The 21,086-nt window shown below is 40.3% G+C and overlaps 2 protein-coding genes across 3 annotated transcripts; both read right to left on the bottom strand.

Annotated features, from left to right (window-relative positions):
* Window positions 1–532: 532 nt before the first annotated feature.
* H1-6 (H1.6 linker histone, cluster member) lies at window positions 533–19,981 on the bottom strand. Its single transcript, XM_041770503.1, has 2 exons — window positions 19,865–19,981; window positions 533–1,491 (listed from the first exon to the last, which is right to left on the bottom strand). The coding sequence occupies exon 2, from the start codon at window positions 1,169–1,171 to the stop codon at window positions 533–535; it is 639 nt and encodes a 212-aa protein (XP_041626437.1). The 5' UTR covers window positions 1,172–1,491; window positions 19,865–19,981.
* On the bottom strand, window positions 18,569–20,877 carry LOC121499636 (histone H2B type 1-C/E/F/G/I). Of its 2 annotated transcripts, XR_005990194.1 has the most exons (3): window positions 20,458–20,877; window positions 19,865–20,097; window positions 18,569–19,384 (listed from the first exon to the last, which is right to left on the bottom strand). XR_005990194.1 is itself a non-coding variant. In XM_041770505.1 (2 exons), the coding sequence occupies exon 1, from the start codon at window positions 20,845–20,847 to the stop codon at window positions 20,467–20,469; it is 381 nt and encodes a 126-aa protein (XP_041626439.1). In that variant the 5' UTR covers window positions 20,848–20,877; the 3' UTR covers window positions 18,569–20,097; window positions 20,458–20,466. The 2 variants fall into 2 exon arrangements, 1 of the variants encoding a protein (XP_041626439.1); XM_041770505.1 differs by having other exon boundaries at window positions 18,569–20,097.
* Between the last annotated feature and the right edge of the window lie 209 nt (window positions 20,878–21,086).

Below are 21,086 nucleotides of genomic sequence, written 5' to 3'. Positions count from 1 at the left end.
CTTAAATGTAACTATAGTATTTTGGGAATGAGAATGTTATTTCAGTATGCTTTCAACTGTAAACTTAGTATTACTTTTTACCAAATGAAAAACTCCCTCAATGACTTAAAACCCCCCAGTCCAAATCGTTGATTCGATTCCCAGGTACTGACCCCCAGAAAGTTGTAGACAGTTATGAAACCCTACTTAGTACAACAGCACCAAATAAAAGATCAAACTGCAACGTAACCACTCAGAAAGAAGTCTGGTTTGGGCAGAGCTGACCTCCATGCATGACCTTAAGCATTAGTCTGCCCGGAGAAGTATGGAGGTTATCCAAGGCCATGTGCCCTACTCTAACTATAGTGTGCAGCAACCCACTTTTCGACGAGGCAAAGGACTTTGAAATAGAAGACCCTTTCTACTTCTTACTAAGAGACCTCATGAGTGACCGTATAGAAGCTTCTACAAGTTCAGTGCCATGCCGCTTTTAAAGCACTTGGGAGTGGCTCTTAAAAGAGCCTTTGGGTTCGTTGAGGGGGCTTGCTCTGGCTCACTTCTTGGACACCGCCTTCCGCGGGTTGACCTTCTGCTGGTTGAGCCTGGGCTTGGCCGCCTTGGGTTTCCCAGTGGGGGCCTTGCCTGGGCTCTTCGGGGGCTGTTTGTCTTTGGCGCCTTTGGCCTTCCTGCCACTACAAGCAGCCTTCAGTGCGCCTGCCCCCCCGGGCTTCTTGGCTTTGTTGGTCTTGGCAGCTTTCGGAGACTTGGAATCCCTGGACAAGACCAGCCTCTTGGTCTTGGTGGAAGGCAGCCTCTTGACCCTGACCTTGGCAGGTGTAGGAAGGAGAGCCTTCTTGCTGAGCCTGAAGGAGCCCGAGGCGCCTGTGCCCTTGGTCTGCACCAGGGTCCCCTTGCTCACCAGGCTCTTGAGGCCCAGCTTGATGCGGCTGTTGTTCTTCTCCACGTCGTAGCCGGCGGCCGCCAGCGCCTTCTTGAGCGCGGCCAGGGACATACCTGCTCGCTCCTGGGACACGGAGAGGGCTTCCATGATCAGCTTGGACACAGAGAGGCCTGGGGCCTTGGGGGCGGCCTCTGGTATGCCCCTTGGTTTTTTTCCTCTCTTCTTGGCTGAAGGATTCTCCATAGAAGCCAAAGCAGTGCCAGCTGCAGCCGCTGGAACCGTCTCACACATCACAGGAAGACAGGCTAACGGCACCAGGGCACAGGCCCTGAAAAGCGTGAAACGTCTCAGGACCTCAAGCCCTTATATAGGGCAGGGCGTGCTGTGATTGGTTCATCCCCCAGCCTCGCCCCGCCCCCCGGGGAAGGAGCGTTTGTGTTTGTTTCACCCCAAAAAATGGGATCCCACACAAATCCTCTGGGCAGCATCACCCAGGCTTTGCTGCTGGATGATCCGTGGAGACTCGGGTTTCCCAGGCCTGTTCACTTTTTCATGAGAAATGATCCCGAAGGCCAAAACAATTACAATAAGTCTCCCAATTTTCAGCCAACCTTAAGGAGAAGAAGAAAATATCCCCTTTTCCTTGTGAATTTAAAAGTAATTTTGAGGACGAGGCTTACCTTAGCTCTTCTGAGTGGTTTTCCAAACAGCTGGCTTGCAATCGGTGGAGAAAATAAATTATTCACACACTGATTTTTTATTGAAAATTATTTATGTATGTGAAGCAAGTAACACAGACCTCTTAAATGTCTCACTGTGTGCTTAAAAGATACTTGTAGAATTGCCAGAAAACTGCAGAGTACGACTTTACTTGGGCAAACACAATCTAATAAGCTATAATCTCCAGGCATGTGGGTTGTGATTTAAACCTGGTTCCCCATCCCCATGGCTTGATAAAACACCCTCAAGAATGCAGTAAGTAACGTGGATTTAACACACAATACCTCTGTAGCCCAAATCAGGTCACCTCTGTGGCTGGTGTCCTCAACTGAATTTTGCTTCCGATTTCCTTAAGTCAATCCCCACCCCCACTTCAACCCCCTCCACCTCCTAAATGCCAAGCACACACACACAGTAACTCTAAGAAGGGTGTCGGGAAGTGCTCAGTGAGAACTAGAGACCCAGATCTCTAGGAGGACTGGGCTAGCAGATGTGCCTCCGAAGCAGGAGAAGAATTATTGGAACAGGATCCAGGATACTTCTTTGGGCTTGTCCTAGGACTTGCCTTTGTAAGGGATCCAGATGGGAGTTTATTCATCATGGCCAGACCTTCCAGGAGGATAGTGAGAGAGCAATGCAACGTGGCCAAAGCTCAGGCTTCAGCAGAGGAAAATCCCAAAAGGACCATCTTGTGGAGACCCCCAAATGTTTGCATGAGAAATTTGTTATTCTACAGGCGGGGGAAGTTTTTAAGAAGAGGATCTGTGGGGATCCCTGGGTGGCGCAGTGGTTTGGCGCTTGCCTTTGGCCCAGGGCGCGATCCTGGAGACCCGGGATCGAATCCCACATCAGGCTCCCGGTGCATGGAGCCTGCTTCTCCCTCTGCCTATGTCTCTGCCTCTCTCTCTCTCTCTCTGTGACTATCATAAATAAATAAAAATTAAAAAAAAAAAAAAAAGAAGAGGATCTGTGTATTTTTTTTTCTTGTGGTTGTCTTGTTTTTTAGATTTTTCACATAAAAACTAATTATTGGAAAGGAGCCAATGTCAGAGGTTGATAGTCTGTTGTAATAGTCTCAAAAGAAAGACAAGGGCTTCACCTAAGGAGACAGTGTGGGGAAGGAGAGTAGGTTTGAAATATTTGTGAGGCAGATATCAAATGATGAGACTTTCCAACTTCTGGTTGCAAAGTGAGGTAGCAAAGTCTCTGCCTCTCTGTCTCACGGGCACATGCTTATATACACACCTGAAACAAAAATTCAGAAAACAATACCAACTTAAGTGCTTGCATTCTGATGTATTATAATCTATTTTTTAAAATGCTGGTTGCAAACTGTGGGATTGATTTCCCAACTAATGCACTAATGTGACCCTAAATTTGAAAAATCTTTCTTCAAAGGCAGGTTACAGGTGCGTTTTACCGAGGACCCTATGTTTTAACATGTGTTTGGTTTTTCTAATCCTCTGTGACCCCTGAGTACTTGTACTTAGGAGCCAGGTTGTGAAGTGGATTGATCCTTATAATTATAGACTTACAGAATATAGCATTCCATTGCTTTAAAAGTAACAAAGAATTGAAGAATTAAAAAAGTTATTACATTCCATAATTTAAGAGCCAGAGAAAGAACCATGATTCATATTTTGCATTAGAAGTCTTAGAGCTTCCATACACATACACACATAGTGCTTATTACTCTTTGTCAATCATCATCCCAAGTTTTTCCCCTTCAAAAAATGAAAAAAATATAGAAACTAACTTTATAGTTAAGAAATTGAGTAACAGAAAAGTCAGAAAACTTGCCAAAGTTCTTAGAGTTAAGATGCAGGATGCTTTCACTTCAAAAGGCTCTGGCTATGTATATCACCCCTGCTGGGTCTTTTTTCTTTTTTCCTTCCTCTTAATATGTCAGAACTGTTGTTCATGTAATCACATTTTTATAGCATTTGTGTGTGTGTGTGTAGCAATACTGTGATTTTATTTTGGAAAGTTTTCTATTGTGGGAATGTCAACCTTCTTGAACTTTCATTATTGAAATAATACTGCTGTAAACATTTCCTTAGATCAACTTTCACTAGCCTAACTTCTGAACTTCTGAATAATGAAGTAAGGAAAACAGTCACAAAATAAAAGAACTGTTTTCTTTTTAAAATATAATAAACTTATTCTCTCATGATATGGAAACTTGGAAACTGTACAGCCCATTTTTAATATTAATTTAACATTCTAGTGCATTGTTTTAAAAGATGTTTAAAAATGTTAAAACATTTGTTTAAAAATGTTTTAAAAATGTTTTAAAAATGTTTAAAAAATGTTTAGGGGCATCTGGGTAGCTCAGTCAATTAAATGTCTATCTTCAGCTCAGGTCATGATCTCAGGGTCCTGGGATGGAGCCTGGAGTCAGGTTCCCTACTCAGCAGGGAGTCTGCTTCTCCCTCTCCCTCTGCCACTACCCTCACTCATATATGTGTGTGTGTGTGTGTGTGTGTGTGTGTGTGTGTGTGTATTCTCTCTCTCTCTCTCTCTCTCTATCAAATAAATAAAATCTTTTAAAAATGTTTATATTTCTCTATGTATATGTGTGTGTGACTAATATAAAAGTATCTATAGATTTTCGCTCTGTTCAGTGAGATTAGCAGACATTCACCTACCAACCTGTCTACCCTATAGGCTTCTTGGATTTTCCTGGTATCTAAGATTTAGGCCTACCTTTTAAAACGTATCCCTTTTTCATATGTTTCCTCTTTTTGCAATAGCTATTTTTGAACTTTGTATTTGGTTTTCATTTATGTTTAATAAACATTATTTCACACTAAACCTTACCTCTTTTTCAAATGATCTCTTCATTTTTGAATCATTCTATTTTGATTATTTGTTCAGCTATTGAGTAATTATTTTGTTTGTTTTGTAAAAAGGGCATGTGTACAATTCCATGGTTTGTAAAAATTGTCTTTACAATCATCAGGTATTAAATATCAAATGCAGAGATGATGCTGTTCCATAAAATTGACATTTTTTAAATAAAGAAATAAATATTACTTGGTCTATAAACTAAAGAAATTACCATTTTCCTTATTTGGGAGATAAGAGTTAAATATACACAATGACAACAATTATTTGGTACCAAAATCAGTGCCCAAAACAATAATCTGCTCAAGGTTTCAAGACGGAGAAATCCCTTTGAGAGGGGGCAGGGAAAATGTCCTCTGTTGAGTCACATGGACCTGAATGACTGGTTCAGTCTGTTTCCACTTCTCCTTATGAAACAGCACACCTTCAGAAGGAGTTCTGGAAACTTCTCAGAAGACAGAGGAATTAACCCACTGCAATCTAATTAGAAAGCACAGGAAGAGCCAGACCTCCAAGAAAAGCTATTTGCAAAACTGGAAAACCCCTGGAGGAGCCATTCAGGTCATCTATTTTTGTTCTTCCTGATATTCGGACCTCTCTTATTAGCTATTTATGTGTAAACAAAGACAGGTACTCATTTCATGCTGTTTCTTAATTTGTGACCCATATGTATAATGCAAACACCATAAACTTATATCTAAAACCTTTCTGTGAACATGTCATCGCTAGGTGACTGAAATGATTTTCCCAAGCTACATGGATGCTAACAAGCCAATCTTTGAAAGTAGGGAGACACAAGCATTATCACTTGGAGTGAATTTTCTGTTGCACTTTAATACAGAATATGGAATCACCAGAAAAAAAGCAGGAAGTCTTTTTTTTAAATTTCCCAATAATGATCTGGTAGACTCAGATGGCACATGCCTATTTCCCCTTGATCTTTTACCCCTTCTTCCAACCTGGGGTGTAGATTTGCCCTCCCAAGGAGTTAAAGAGAACCATGAAGTTGAAAACTACACAGAGGATGAAAACTGCATGATTGAGAGCAAGGATACTAGAAGAAACCTGAATGCTTGGGTAGAATTGGCAGTTCCCCCACGGACCTTGACAAACCAGCTGAGCTCTCCTGCTAATTGGGAAAAACAAATCTCTTTCTGGTTAACGCACTATTTATTACATGGATTTCTATGAAGGGTAGCCCAATACATTCAAAATTGATTCAGTGGATAGTACCTTTCCATGAGCAGGCAAATTTCATGGGCCTGGGATTTTGGTCTACCATGCATATTACTGAATACTTCTAGAACAATGCCTAGTGTGTGGGAGGGGCTCATCTATGCAGACCTATTGGGTGAATGGATGGACATATAGTCAATCCAATTTCCATCTTTATCTCCTATGTTTCTTCTATTTTTAAAAGAATATACATTTTAGGGGTGCCTTAGGCAGTTAAGCTCCCAACTCTTGGTTTCAGCTCAGGTTGGTATCTTAGGGTCATGAGATCAAGCCCAGGGTGAGGCTCCATGCTCAATGCGAAATCTGCTTGAGATTCTCTGCTTTCCTCTGCCCTCCACCCACCCTCCCTCTCTCCCAAATAAATAAATACATCTTTTAAAAATATAGTAAAAAGGAACACCTTGGTGGCTCAGTGAGCATCTGCCTTTGGCTCAGGTCATGATCTAGGGGTACTGAGATTGAGTCCCACATTAAGCTCCCCACAGGGAGCTTGCTTCTCCCTCTGCCTATATCTCTACCTCTCTCTGTGTGTCTCACATGACTAAATAAATAAAATCTTTAAAAAAATATAGAGTAAAAAAAAAAAACATTTTCTATATATCTTTCCAGTTTATTTGCCTGTCTGATGCACTACTCTAGGACCAGTTTGAGAGCCTATCTACCACACATACAAATCCCAATGCTGTAAGAATATCTTTAGGCTTTATATCATTTTCCACTGGGTAGGCAAAAGTGGTTTTGCACACAATTTGCATTTGAGTTTTGCATGAAGTTCAATGATTTTCAAACATGAGCAGCCATAGCATATTTATTTAAGATTAAACATCCATCTTCTGATGACGAGTCTTAGTTTACTACTGGCTCTGGAAACATGTGGTTCTTGGCCCTCAGACTCTGTTGTCTGCATGCTGGAGCCCTGGCCTTGGAATAAGAACTGGGTAAGCTTCCAACCTTGCCTGTTTCTGACCCTTGTGATCATAGCCAAATATAATTTTATTTCTCTGAGTTTTCTTCCTTTCCTTTCCTTGTCTGTGAGTCACAGCAAATGCCACTGTCTTAGTCTGTTGAGGCTACTAGAATAAAAAACTATAGATTGGGTGGCTTAAACAATAGACACTTATTCTCTCATAACTCTGGAGACTTGAAATCTGGAATCAGGGTGCTAGAATGGTCAAATTCTGGTGAGAGCTCTTAGCCTAGTCTATCGCTGCCTTCTCGCTCTGTACTCAAATGGGTTTTCTCTGCTACATGCATGCCAGAACTATCTTCCCCTCTTCCTCTTCTTAAGGCCATCAATCTTATTTGACTAGGACCTCACTTTTATAACTTCTTAAACTCAAATACTTGCTAAAGCCTATCCCCAGATAGAATCACATTGGGATTAGGGCTTCAACATATGAATTCTGGGGGACATATTTCAATCGACACTAGACACCTTTCTCATGGAGTCATTAGGAGGCTTGTAAGAGACAATGTAGATAAAAGTAGGTTCAGTTACACACACAACCAAATGTAGTTTATTATTCCAGTATAGTCCTGAACAGAGGAGGCACTTGCTAAATACCAATTTTTGGTCTTAACCTCAAAGCCTGCTTACTCTACATATGGTGCCTTTCCATGGAATGATTGTGATCATGAGCAGCAGTTCATTTCTTATGGGATCATGGTTAATGAAAACATGGGGGGAAAGTACCCTCACTAATAATGAAGGAAATGACATTTAAAAAAATTTTTTTAGCCTGTCAAGCTATTGATGCTTAAAAAAAATTATCAGTGTAAATACATGTGCTGTAAAATAGAGATTTTCATAATACGTTGGGTTTATAAATTGGCATGGTCCTTCTGGATGGCAATTTGGTAATGTTTATATTAAGAGTCTTAAAAAATGTTGTGACCTTGTGATTTAGTGTTTCTATTTCTAGAAGTCTATCTTAAAGAGATAATCACATATTTTTAAAAAAGATATGTGATCTGTTTGATCTATAATGCATAAAAATGAAACTCAGAGGGTGCCTGGTTGGCTTGATCAGAGGGGTATGTAACTCTTGATCTCAGGATCATGAGTTTAAGCCCCACACTGGGTGTAGAGATTACTTTAAAAAACTTTGAAAAAAAAAAAAAGAAAAAAAAAATGAAAGAAAAAAAAATAAATAAAAAAAATAAAAAATAAAAATAAAAAATAAAAAACTTTGAAAAACTGGGACACCAGGGTGGCTTAGCAGTTGAGCATCTGCCTATGGCTTCCGGAGTGTGATCCCAGGTCTGGGGATCAAGTCCTGCATTGGGCTCCCAGCAGGGAGCCCGCTTCTCCTGTCTGTGTTTCTCCTCTCTCTGTGTGTCTCTCATGAATAAATAAATAAAATCTTAAAAAAAAAACTTTGAAATATAATTTTCAATCTAAATAGCTAATAACAGAGGACTGTTTATGTGAGTAATGATATATCCATTAAAAATTGTGTTTCTAAGTAAATTACCTAGAAAATCATATATGTGCATATACGGCATGATACTGAATATACTTTATGCACTATAGGTGTATCATATGTATTCACATTTACCTATACATATTTGTCATTTATATATTAAAAGGAGATACTAAGTTATTTTCCTTTTCTTTATATATTTCTCTTTTTACAAAATTCTACAATAAACATTCAACATTTTTATACTTGGAAAAAAATATATTAGCCAGGTTCTTACTGATCCTTCCATGATTGTTAAAAATATTTCCATTTATCTTCTTATAGCATCACTTGTTGCTGTATGTGTGAGATGCAATGATGTTTAGCAATGAGCAGTGGTTGGTAAAGATGTCTAAGATCTGTCTGCTCCTCCTATGAAAAGAGAAAGACTGAATGATCAATTGAATTCTATAATTCATCAGTTACCTAATATCGTACTTGACTCTGAGAACAACAGCAATAATGAGGATGGCTAATCTCACAGGGAGTTTGTTCTATGTTAGGCGGTGTCCTAAGCACTTTATAGATACCAATGCATTTAATCTTGCAGCAACCTTATGAGGTACCTAGTAGGTCATTCTCTCTGCTGTGTAGATGACTGAAAATTAAGGTTGCATTTCTCAGGTGATACAGCTGTTGGATGGTGACTCTCAGTAGTAAACTCATACCATTTGGTGCTGGAGTCTTATGTATACTCTTAAGTAAAGGATGAATATGGTCTAGCTAGTGTCCTTTAAGTTACATTTGAGCTAAGTCTTTTTATTTTTTTTTAATATTTTATTTCTTTATTTATTTGAGAGAGAGAGAGAGAGAGAGAGAGAGAGAGGGAAAAAGAAAGAGTCCACACAAAGCAGAGGGCGGGGCAAAAGGAGGGACAAGCAGAGTCCCTGCTGAGCAGGGAACCCTCCTGGGGCCTCAATCCCAGGACCCTGGGATCATGACCTGAGCCAAAGGCAGATGCTTAACCAACTGAGCAACGCCGGCACCCCTGAGCTAAGTCTTGCATGGAGAATAGAAATTTGTCAGGTTAGGGCTTTTCACAAAGGAGACACGGTGACAAAGGCCAGGTGGTGGAGATTGTCTAAGGTGGGGTGCTTGAGGGTGAGCACTCAGCTTGAACTGCCTGTGAGGGATGAGGAAGGTCCTTCCTCAGGAAGGAGGTTACAGTTATAGGACCACAGGTTACAGTTCAAGCTTGTTATTCCCACACGGAGCCATTGAAACTGTTCCCAGAAGCCACCCTTCTCTCAGCTGCTCATCCCTCTGGGCTGCTAACAGATGAGGTCATCCCCAATAGCTGTTAAATAAGTTAAATGAAACATATCTGATGGAAATGTACCCAAATAACTGCTTAGTCTGTTTCTTGGATGTTATAAAATGCACTTTTACTCCTTCTCTTGACAAGCAAACAAAGGCAAACCTGATTTATCCTCTACAGGTGGCCAAATCCCATGCAAGAAAATGTATGCAGGGTTTGCTCAGTAGAGAATCCCGTTTTATACTTGTGGACTGATATGTTACTTGGGCCGGGAGACAGGGGTTTCTGTGGCAAGTGTTTGCATGCCTGGCAAATCTAAGGACTCCTAATTATAACCCATGCTTGACAAAGTTAACACCAAGGTGATCATTTCATTTACAAAGACAAAGATTTTTTGCTGCCTGTTTTGTATGCACTTATAAAAGTGCGATGGGAGTCACATTCCAGTAGAGTTTAAGAAGCAGAAGCTGGTAGCAGTGGTGGGGTGGGCAAGGGGAAGGCAGGCCTCTCCTTAGCTGGTAAGGGGCAGTCTCCCCCACAAACCACTGACCAACTAACTCTGCAGACTCCAGATGTGACTCCTGATGTTCCCATAGTACATAGCAGAATTATTGTGGCTTCAAGTACAGTGATCTCAACAATGCTGAGTGCCACATGTTGTCTTAAACACTGTTGAAAAGGCCCCAGATTCAAAGCCTGTGCTAGAGGGAACCACAGCCCTCCGTGTCCTCACACTCACACACAACCTCACAAGCTCACACTAAAATGAAGACACTGACCTGAGTACCAGAAAAGGAGGGATAAGCACTCAGAACACTCCAAAGGTAGAAGAACAGGGCTTCGATTTCACCTCCTCCCTCCATTACTGGTTCTTCTTGCAAGGACTTCATCCCTATATGCTTTCTGGCTAATGTGTTATTTTTGGGGAATTCATTGAGCTCATAGAGTAAACATTTGGAATGGTGCCTGGGACACACTAAGTGCTATCCCAGGGCCCGCATCTATGGTTAGAGTAAGCGTGTTTGTTAGTGAAAATATAAAAATTGCATTTACTGCCATGCCTGAGCCACTTTTCCCTGCTCTCTCCCATCCCTCCCCATCCGGTTTACTCCTTTCTCACATGCTGTATAATGACGTATCATAACAATTGTTTGTTGTTTGTCTTCTGCAGCCGAGATGTCAGCTCCCTGATAGCAGTGACTTTCCAAGGAGACAGTCACTGAGAATGGAGGAAGAGGCAGAGGATGGTCCTTCAGGGCAGGGGGGCGGGGGGAGAAAAGGAAGAATTTCCCTACTTATGTCCTCCCAACTCTGTCCTCATTCTCTCTGTGCTGGCCCTTGGCACTGGCTGATGAAAAGCCACTGTGGGCCCCCAAAGGGACAGAAGGGTGAGAGGAATAGGGAAGGAGAGGAGAGGGTACCAAAAGGGAACTGGACCTTATGATTCCTGAGCTTACTTGCTCCGCATCCATCAGCTCCTTTTCTGCTGGTCCACATAGCTCATCTACAGTCAGTCCCCTGTTTCTCTGGCAAGTCTGTGCTGCTGTCCCATCACCTTTGTGACAGGATATTATATGATATCATGTAAATGGCTGACAACTGTTACCGTAGTTCACCACTGAGCACTAGGAATCTGTTTCTTACAACAGAAAGTATCACATACCTTGTTTTGACCTGAGGGTCGTCTAATGAAGCATACTCAACATTGCCATTTGTAGTAGTAGCACCTTGATCCTAGATCTGGTCTCCTAGTCAATGATGAGCAAATATTATCCCCCAACAAACACTGGGCATAACAGCTTCCACCCCACATGCAGGTGCCTTCAAGCCCCACATACACTGGAGCCTCCTGCCTGGAGTCATTATGTCTTTCAGTTTTATCATCCCATAGTCCCACCTCCCAGGGCAAAGGGATTTTGTGATTTTATTCATGATATACACATGTGAACTTGGTACACAGTTGGCATTCAAAAAGTTTATTCAATGAATTCATTCATTCAGTCATATATGTCCACTGACCCTGTGCTGAGCCCGGTAACAGATCCTGGGATGCTGTGGTGACCAAATCAAAACTCAGAGCCTATTGGACCTGACAACTAGTTAAGTAGTTAACAAATAATTGCAAACTGAGCAATGATCACACCGAACCCTTGAGAGGGGGCGGTCAGAGAAACCTCCCCGGGGGCATTGGTGAGCTAGAAGATATATGCAAGATGATGATAAGTTGGAGTTTGCTAGGCAGGAAGGGGAGAAAAAAATAAAAAGATGGAGGTCCAGTACAAGTGGGAGGCAGGGAACCAGGAGAGCAGGGTGTGTGCAAATCTGCTGCAATCCGGAACACAAAAAGAGAGAGGGAGAAGGAGATCCCAGACACTGGGCAGGGAAAGCCCCTGTTCAAATTGTGTTTCTTGTCGTTCGGAGGATCCTGAAGGCAAGAGAGCCAGGTCCTTCAGGCCCATTCCAGACCAGCACGTGAACTGAGTTCAGTTCATGGAAGCCCAGATGTGTGTATGTGTGTTTAAACTTAGCACCCAATATCTATCACCCCAACTATTTAAGCAAGTCCAACAGTAAAAGGGGCACATTTTAATCTTTAATCCTTATAAATTAAAAAAAAAAATTTAAAGTATGCTCCACACCCATTGTGGAGCCCAGCATGGGGCTTGCACTCACAACCCAAGGATCAACACCTGAGCTGAGATCAAGAGACGCTTAACCAACTGAGCTCCCAGGTGCTCCAATTTTTATATTTTTATAAGCTGTCCCTCACCTGAGTTTGTGCCAGTAATAAATGGTAGAGGGGCAAAAAGTGAAAAGAAAAATAAAGGCGAAAAAGAGGGGAGGAGGGAGAAAAGAGAAACAAGAACAAAGTTTTATCCTTGTTGCTTTTGAATCCAATTCATTTACTTGGATAACTTGATATAGTCTGGAAACAAGTTGAGGCCTGTAAGTGTTTAGATCAAGGTTTTACCCCAACAGGTCATTGTCTAGGCATATGGAAGGAGATAAGCCCCATCAGATTATTCCTTCTTCTGGCCAAAGCCTACAGCTGGGAGATGTAATACCATGAAAACCCATAATAAGATGATGAAACAGGCCTTGTAGTAAGTACCATACACATTGCTCATGGGATGATAAAGCCACATAAGTCTTCAACTTAGCCAACCAAAGTCTTACTTTTCCCCTCTCAGAACTGAGGTAAGAGAGCAAGAAAGTAGCTCCTTTCCCAGATTTACTCTCTTTCCTAAATTGTAATGAACCCAGAACACCTGAAAATACGTCAAGTTCCTAACTCTGGGAAACTAACTAGGGGTGGTGGAAGGGGAGGTGGGCGGGGGGTGGGGGGAATGGGTGACGGGCACTGAGGCAGACACTTGACGGGATGAGCACTGGGTGTTTTTCTGTATATTGGTAAATTGAACACCAATAAAAATTAATTTATAAAAAAAAAAGAATAAGAAAAATAAAGTTTTTATTTTACCTTTAAAAAAAAAATACGTCAAGTTTATTGTCAGAGGCCAGAAAATTTCATCAGAGCCTGCAATGTCTTGGCCTAGAAATGTCACCAGCAGATGTGTATTCGGCCCAGTTTATTTTTATGCTTAGTCATCCAGGATGGCACAGGGTGAAAATTTGGAAAAGCTAATATTTAATGCCTTTTAATTGAGGACTGCTGGGACAGCTAGCAAATCGCTGAGTCCATGCGCCCTTCCAAATCTGGAAGACTTTATGTCTTTAGGAATATGCCTAGAGAGTTAATTAAGTATGCATGGGGAAAAAATTCATTTTCTTTCAACCTGTTGGACCAAGGTAAACACAGTGGAATCAGTTAACATTCTTTTTTTCTTTTTTTCTTTTTTTTAAGATTTATTTATTTATTTATTTATTTATTTTAGAGAAACACACACACACACACACAAGTGGGGGGTTGGGGCAGAGAGAGAGACAGAGAGAGAGAGGACCTCAAGCAGACTCCCTGTGGAGCATGAGGTAGGGCTGGATCCCACGACTCATGAGATCATGACCCAAGTTAATACCAACCCCTTAACCAACTGAGCCATCCAGGCACCCCAGTTGACATTCCTTTTATATCAAACATCTTGTGAAATTCCCATGATTTATGAAAAACTGGCTTTGACCAGGGTCTTCGGTCACCAGCTGCCTTAGGGGCTATAGGTAGAAAGAAGGTTATAAATTAAACTTGTTAAATAGCAGACACTGAGTGTCTACATTGTGCCAGTCACTCTCCAAAATGCCTTCTACACATTCAAGATCTTTAATATTTACAAACGTCTAGGTGGGTGCTATTACCATCATCCTCAAGAACACAAATGAGAACACAGACATGAAACATGGACTTGCCTCAGTCTCACAGCTAATAAGTAGTGAGGTGGGGGTCAAATTTAGAAGGTCCATCCTCTAGAGACGACACTTTTTTCATCATGGAGCCATTTTAGTGTCATGATACCATTTCTGGGACAAGTATTTTATATCTGCTGTTTCATTTAATCCTCACCCCATTTTCCTTAGTAAGTAATTATTACCACTCTACTGGTTCAGAGTGAGGTTTTTCAAACAGTAACTCAAAAACATTTAGTTAATTATTAGCACACTGTTTTCTTGCGTACAAGGATATCAAACAATAGATTGATTTCATCCAATAAAGTTTAAAAAAAAAGTGATTATATAACAGAGGGGAGAAAAAGCCTGCAGAATAAGAATAGAATATCATATTTGTGCATCATTTTTAGTATAGACAATCTATTCTAAGCTAGACTAAAGAGGATTCTCAAAGAAAACAGTTAGTGATTCTTTAAAACTCTCAAGGTTGTCTATGGAGCATGTGACAGATTGCCTTTGCAAAATATATTCATCCAACCCTTAGCATTTCCACTGTGGGTGGAAAGGCCATATCTGCACTATTTCCCACATTGGAATTGCTCAACTCCCCACTTTGGTCAAAAAAGTTATGAGGACAATCACAAATATATTAAGAAGTATTTGAAATCCATATAGTCTCCAAGTATTTAATTTACATGTCTTATTTATTTATTTTTAAAGATTGTATTTATTTATTTATTTGACAGAGAGAGGGCACAAGCAGAGGGAGCAGCAGGCAGAGGGAGAAGCAGACACCCCACTGAGTAGGGAGCCAGCTGTGGGACTTGATCCCAGGACAGATGCTTAATTGACTGAGTGAAGAGGCACCCCTGGTGTGTCTTATTTAGAAGAATAGTTCTCGAAGGTCATTTTGATCTACTTCACTTAAACAAATATCATTTTTCCTAATTATTGTTTCAATTGTAACTTGAGCCATAGTCAGAAATAAATCATGTAGCATCTATCGTTGTTTAGGAAATTCTAGTCAAGGTGTAGAGGTCTAGGCTCTGAGGAATTTACTTTATTTAATACTGGGGAAGAGCAAATTCAAAATCTAATCCTTAGAAAGACTGATAATGGAGAAAAAGACAAAACAATAACACAAGAGGACAAAGAAGGAAGATGTGGTCTACTCTAGATCTCATCTTGACCTGTAGAACTTAGGAAAGAGCTTCCTACTTCCAGACTTCTGGAGAGGTTTTAATGAGTCTCAGGATTGTGTTTTCAATGGGAATGTATATCCAAGTGGTGAGATTTTAAAGTGTTTGCAGTGGGAATTAAATATCCATCTGTCCTAGAGCATTAAAGCAATATTTTTAGTTAAAAGTACTGATAATGTCCCTTTCCACCACTGCTATAAAGTTGAGTTTTTTAATATTTTATTTTATCTAACTTTTTAGAAAGGCAAACTACCACATGCAGAGCCTCATTTGGAGGTGTCTGGAATCTTGGAAGCTTGGACCTTGAGAGCTTGTTTAGAAGTTCTAGCAGGGAAGCACAGCTACACCTATACCCTTGACAAAAGAGCAGTCCTCCTCCATCAGAGAGTTGTCCTCCTTCATTGAATGTGCAGATCCAGGAGGGACATACATGGAGTAGTGAGGGAGAAAGAGAACACCCCCCTGCCCAGCCATATCAGCCAAATTAACCCTGGTGATCAATGGGGTGATAGATGTCGCAGTCAAATCACCCTCACATCCTAAAGTTGACACTTCTTGAAGTCTCCTTTAATATAGTCTTTAATGATATATTATATAGAAGTGTATCTGGGGACATCTTCTTCCATTTGTTCAATTATGAGAGTGTAGTTAACATTAGTCATTGGTAATATCTGACAATATCAGAATGCCCCAAAGCAAAACATGTCAAAAGAGAAGAAAAACCAAGTCACATGGATCTTTTGGTACAATTTCAAATGATAAGGGTTTATGAGAATATTTAGGCATGGACACATTATCATGATTAGACAAAAATACTGGCATGCTAAGTTAAAGTTATTTTGAGCACATTTTACTTTAAATTCTCTTCTATTACCAGATGAGTGGACTGATGTGATCTATCCAATAAGAATATTTTTATACAGATTTTTGAAACTATTTTACTCTCAGTTTTATCATTTACAAGTAGTAAAGGCAATACCAGGTGGGGAAAAAAATCCCTATATTTTAACAATAACATGAAAGTGATTTGTTAACATGGTTCTTGAGGTTTGGTTTGAAGCATTGATCCAACTTTACACTTTTGCAATTTCTATTAATTATAGAGAAGGCAAGATTCAATCATTTGTCCAGTCTTTGGGCTAATCAACAGATTTGTAAAATTTGGAACTGGTTTATCACTGGAGTTATTTTTTGTTACATGATTAGAAAGTCTGAAAATGGTGGGGCTACACAAACAGTATGGGAGATTTGTGATAGCCAATTCTTAATGAAGGGCTGGTTATATTTGATTTTATTTTTAGAAATCAGACTAGACCATTGTTGTTATAGTACTGATGGTAATGAAACCTTGAAAGGCTGTTTCTCGCATTGTATGTGAGGTATTTTCAATGTGAGGTATTTTCGTAAGTGTCATGTTAATTTTAACCACTCAGATTTTCTTTAGTTGCTCCTCTTCCTCTTCTGAGTTATTATTCTTCCCTGACTCCTGCCCCTATATTGACTGAGACATCTGAAGAAAACCCCTTGGTTTTCATACAAGGGAAAGCAAATGAACAACCCCCAGGCATATCTACTATAAGTAAATATGTCAACTCTTGAGCCTTGAGCAAAGGGACGTTCTCATCTCTGACCTATTATGTAGATTGAGTTATAGAGAATAAAGTTAAAACATAACAGTAAAAATCTACTTGGATTTTTCTTCAGGAACATTCTAAACTGTGTAAAAATATGAGACTTGCATAGATCAAATTGTTTTTAGGGATGTATATTTTGTATCCTCTAATTTAGAAATTGTCCAGGTATCCAAAGATTGGGCACTCAATTCTTAGAGTTATCTATGGATTATGAATTCAGCATTAAAGCTGACACATTGAGCTTTTATGATTTGCATGCAACTTTATAAATGTTAGCTGTTTTAAAAATGACATTATTGTGATTTAATTTAACTCAATGCATAATATACAGAAGTATAATTTTAAATAAAATGATTTTTAACTCTTCTAACTAGTAAACCTAGTGAAAGGAATTTAGTAAATTCGAGTTAATGAGTTGTTTTGTTTTTTTTAAAAGAAAATAAACCCCAGACTGGTATGAACTAGAATATGGTACTAACATTATTCTTATTTCATGACAATAACAAAGAAAAGGACATAAGACCATTTTTAAAGCAAAATTAGTAATCTTAATTTAAAATATATGATTTTTCCCTATGAAATTATATATACGATGAACTAAAAAATTTAAGTTGTTCCAAAATAGAGAAGTTCTGTTTTGTTTCTTATTACTATAACCTGTCAACTAAAACCACTAATTAAATTCAGTTAAACTTTCCTGTTTTCTCTAAGCTACAATTTAAAGAGGTAGCACAGTTAAAGCATCAGGAGAATTTTTATTTTGATTTGAATTTCTCTCTTTTTTTAAAGTTTTTATTGAATTCCAGTTAATTAACATACAGTGTAATATTAGTTCCAGGGACAGCAGTTCAATACAACAGCCTGTGGTCATCATGACAAGTGCCCTCCTTCATCCCCATCACCTATTTCCCCCATCCTCCACCTCCCCTCTGGTGACCATCAGTTTGTTCTCTAGTCAAGAGGTTTTCCTCTCTTTTTTTCACCTTATGATCCTATGTTTTGTTTCTTAAATCGCACATAAGAGTGACATTATATGCTATTTGTCTTTCTCTGACTGACTTATCTCGATTAGTTAGCATAATACCCTCTAGCTCCTAATTTCTCTTTAAATCATGGTTTTTAGTGTTTATGTAAAGCCATTTAAAACGAATTTGCATTACAATTTACTAATTTCCTGCTGAGATAGACGACTTGCTCAAATTGACTTGTATTCATAAAACAAAAATATTCTCAATCTTTGTGGAAGTTAGAGGAGCTAATGGCGAAACCAGAATAAAACTTAAAGTTAGGAAAAACAGAGCCAGATTTAAGTGTGTTAATCAGATTTTAAAAAACACAAAGGTATCATTGAGAAACAGATGTAATTAAGAGCAGAGATCTCTCAGCCAACACTGAGAATATGAGTAAACTGCTGATATCTTTCTAAGTTTTGTAGGAAATTCTACTTTCCAGTGCCATAGCTCTCACAATAAACACATTAAGATTTAGAAACCATTAAGTGTTTATTTTATAAAAGTATTGGAAGCCTTCTCTTTTTGTTTTTTTTTTTAAAGATTTTATTTATTTATTCTTGAGAGATAGAAGGAGAGACAGAGCCAGAGACACAGGCAGAGACATAGCCAGAGGGAGAAGCAGGCTCCATGCACCGGGAGCCCGACGTGGGATTCGATCCCGGGGCTCCAGGATCGCGCCCTGGGCCAAAGGCAGGCGCCAAACCGCTGCGCCACCCAGGGATCCCAAGCCTTCTCTTTTTGTATGGCTCAGTAATCTGATTTATAATACCATGTTTCTTCTCTCTTCTCTCTAACCTTACTTAAAGAGCCTGAAGGGATAATAATTTGGAATTACTGAATCATAAACTTTAGAGGCTTCCGCAGAGCAAGAGACAGGCCCCTGCATGTTGGAGATTTGTTTAACTTTTCTTTCCTGTCATCAGTCTCCTGTAAGGCCTAGCCACTTTATGAAAGTCAAAAGTTATTACAGATTGCCAATTTATATTTGCTTTTTTTTTGATGCAGAAACTTTATTTTTGCAGATATTGACAACTATTTGGATACATAATGAGTAAACACGGAAAAGATCGTTTTGAAAGGAAGAAAGAGGCAAGTATCTTCAGTTTCAGGAATCTACATACAGTATACAAACACAAAACACCAAACTCAGTGGATCACATTAAAGGCCAGAAGGAAAAACACCTACTTCCTGCTCATGTGTTCTCAAATGCTAAAGAATATCAGAATCCCCAAAGACAATCAACCTAAAAAAGATCAGCACAAGAACTAGACTTCAGATTGCCTATCCTCTGCCACCAACTAAATCGCTTAACGATCTGACATAAAAGCACTAATGTGTAACCAACTGGCAGAGTGCCATCAGAATAAGAGCCAAAATAAGAAACAAATTTGGGCAAGAATACATTTCAGCATGCAAGAACCAAAGGCAGATAAGCATAAAATTCAAACTGCCCAGGACTGGGCAAGGCACTTCACCAGGTCACACATTTCTGTTGAGTCCTATGGCAGGACTTCAGTAAACGTCTTGGTGATTTTTCAGAAATAAATGATCAAGTAGTTAATGATTAGCCTGCCCATTGCTTGTATAAAAGGGAGAACAAGCTATAGAATTATCTCATCCAACAAATGGCAAACCAGAATTTTTATAAAAGAGAAAAGAAGGAAACAAACAAAAAACAAAACATTGTAGTCAGGCTGGTAATAGTGAATCTGCACAGTTTTTGGATAACCTGATTAGCTGGCAGTTAGGTCAGGGTCAGCCTGAACTGGAGCATCAGTCCTTGAGCAGGTTCGCTAGGCACACAGGGGAAAAAAAAATCCAATTTCAGTTGTTGAAGGACTCTGGAAACCTTACAGTTGGGCTGAGGAGCTAGTGTGACAAACCTCTCCAACTATCTGTCCTGCATTATCACGTCCACCTTAACTAGTCCAGGGCTATACCATTTCTCAACTCTTCCAAGTTAGGCAATCAGAGCTGTGTTCCAATGGAAGCCTGTCTAGTGCCGGGCAAGCCCTTAGGATTCTTCCCAAATATTAATGAAATTTGCTGGTTTAAGATCATGAGGTCCTTATGTTAAGTAACCTGCTAATCTAAGCCACACATTTTACCCAAAATTGTACAAGACTTTGTGTTCTTTTGTAACAAAACTTATTCCCCTTATATTCCCGTTTCTAATAGAAAAAGCAAATTTCACTCAGAAGTATTGAAAATGTGTTCCAGACTTGGATAATACAAATGTTGAGAAAGGGCTTCGTTCACCTCAAAATCTTTACCTGGAGCGAAGTTCTCAAGTGCTTAAAGTAGGATTTCCCAGCCTGCAGACTACCGGCGATATGTTAAGTGAAAGCTCTTTTGGGAGACTCTTGAGTGTGCCCAGTTCAAAGGCGTCCTTCCTGTCGTCCCACCTCGTTCCTCCGCCATTTCAGCTCCCTGGGAGACAAGTTACCCAGCAATTTTGAGCTGGAGCCTTCCAAAGGAGGTCGATCCTGACTAAGCCACCAGACACCTATAAAGATCGTAAATTTGTATCGTCAGATTTAACAAAATTACGACAAACTGAGCAAACTCTTAACAGGAGTTCTAATGGAGATCAACCCTAGGGGCATAGAGTAACTAACAGGACCTAACGTTTGGCACATAAATTCTGGCAGTTATTAACATCAACTTCAGCACTGTACTGCCCCCTACCAGTAAGAGAAAATGCTACAAATTTTCTCAAGTGTTAAGGACTTTCTAATGAGAGCCGGACACTTTGCCCCAACTGTCATCATGCAAAACTTATGTTAAGTGTAAATTACAGCTCTCTTGATAAGATCGGTGGGTGGCTCTGAAAAGAGCCTTTGGGTTTGGGGAAGGAGACGCTTACTTAGCACGTTTACTTGGAGCTGGTGTACTTGGTGACGGCCTTGGTGCCCTCGGACACGGCGTGCTTGGCCAGCTCCCCGGGCAGCAGCAGGCGCACGGCCGTCTGGATCTCCCTGGACGTGATGGTCGAGCGCTTGTTGTAATGCGCCAGGCGCGACGCCTCGCCCGCGATGCGCTCGAAGATGTCGTTGACGAACGAGTTCATGATGCCCATGGCCTTGGACGAGATGCCCGTGTCGGGGTGCACCTGCTTCAGCACCTTGTACACGTACACCGAGTAGCTCTCCTTGCGGCTGCGCTTGCGCTTCTTGCCGTCCTTCTTCTGCGCCTTGGTCACCGCCTTCTTGGAGCCCTTCTTCGGGGCCGGCGCGGACTTGGCGGGCTCGGGCATATCAAAACCTCAGTGTCCGAAGCGAAATGAAAGTAGGAAGCGAATCTCTGCTACTTATAGGGCTTTTATGCTAATGAAGGATGCAGACAGAGTCTTAGTTCATTGGAAGACAAGCAGCGAGGCTGTCATCCATGGGCAGAACTATGCAAATAAGGTATGGAAATAGAGCTTTTTTATTGGTTACTTGACTGAGTCTAGCTATTAGCCAATCAGACACCCGGACTTACTCCCCAGGAAAT

This window comes from Vulpes lagopus, chromosome 10, assembly GCF_018345385.1.
Source record: "Vulpes lagopus strain Blue_001 chromosome 10, ASM1834538v1, whole genome shotgun sequence".
NCBI lineage: Eukaryota > Metazoa > Chordata > Mammalia > Carnivora > Canidae > Vulpes > Vulpes lagopus.
Note: the sequence above shows the minus strand (reverse complement) of the source record. Positions and strands in the feature narration are given on the sequence as shown.

Coding starts and splice junctions, on each gene's coding strand:
- LOC121499636 (XM_041770505.1), bottom strand. CDS start 20,847: ATGCCCGAGCCCGCCAAGTCCGCGCCGGCCCCGAAGAAGGGCTCCAAG.
- H1-6 (XM_041770503.1), bottom strand. CDS start 1,171: ATGTGTGAGACGGTTCCAGCGGCTGCAGCTGGCACTGCTTTGGCTTCT.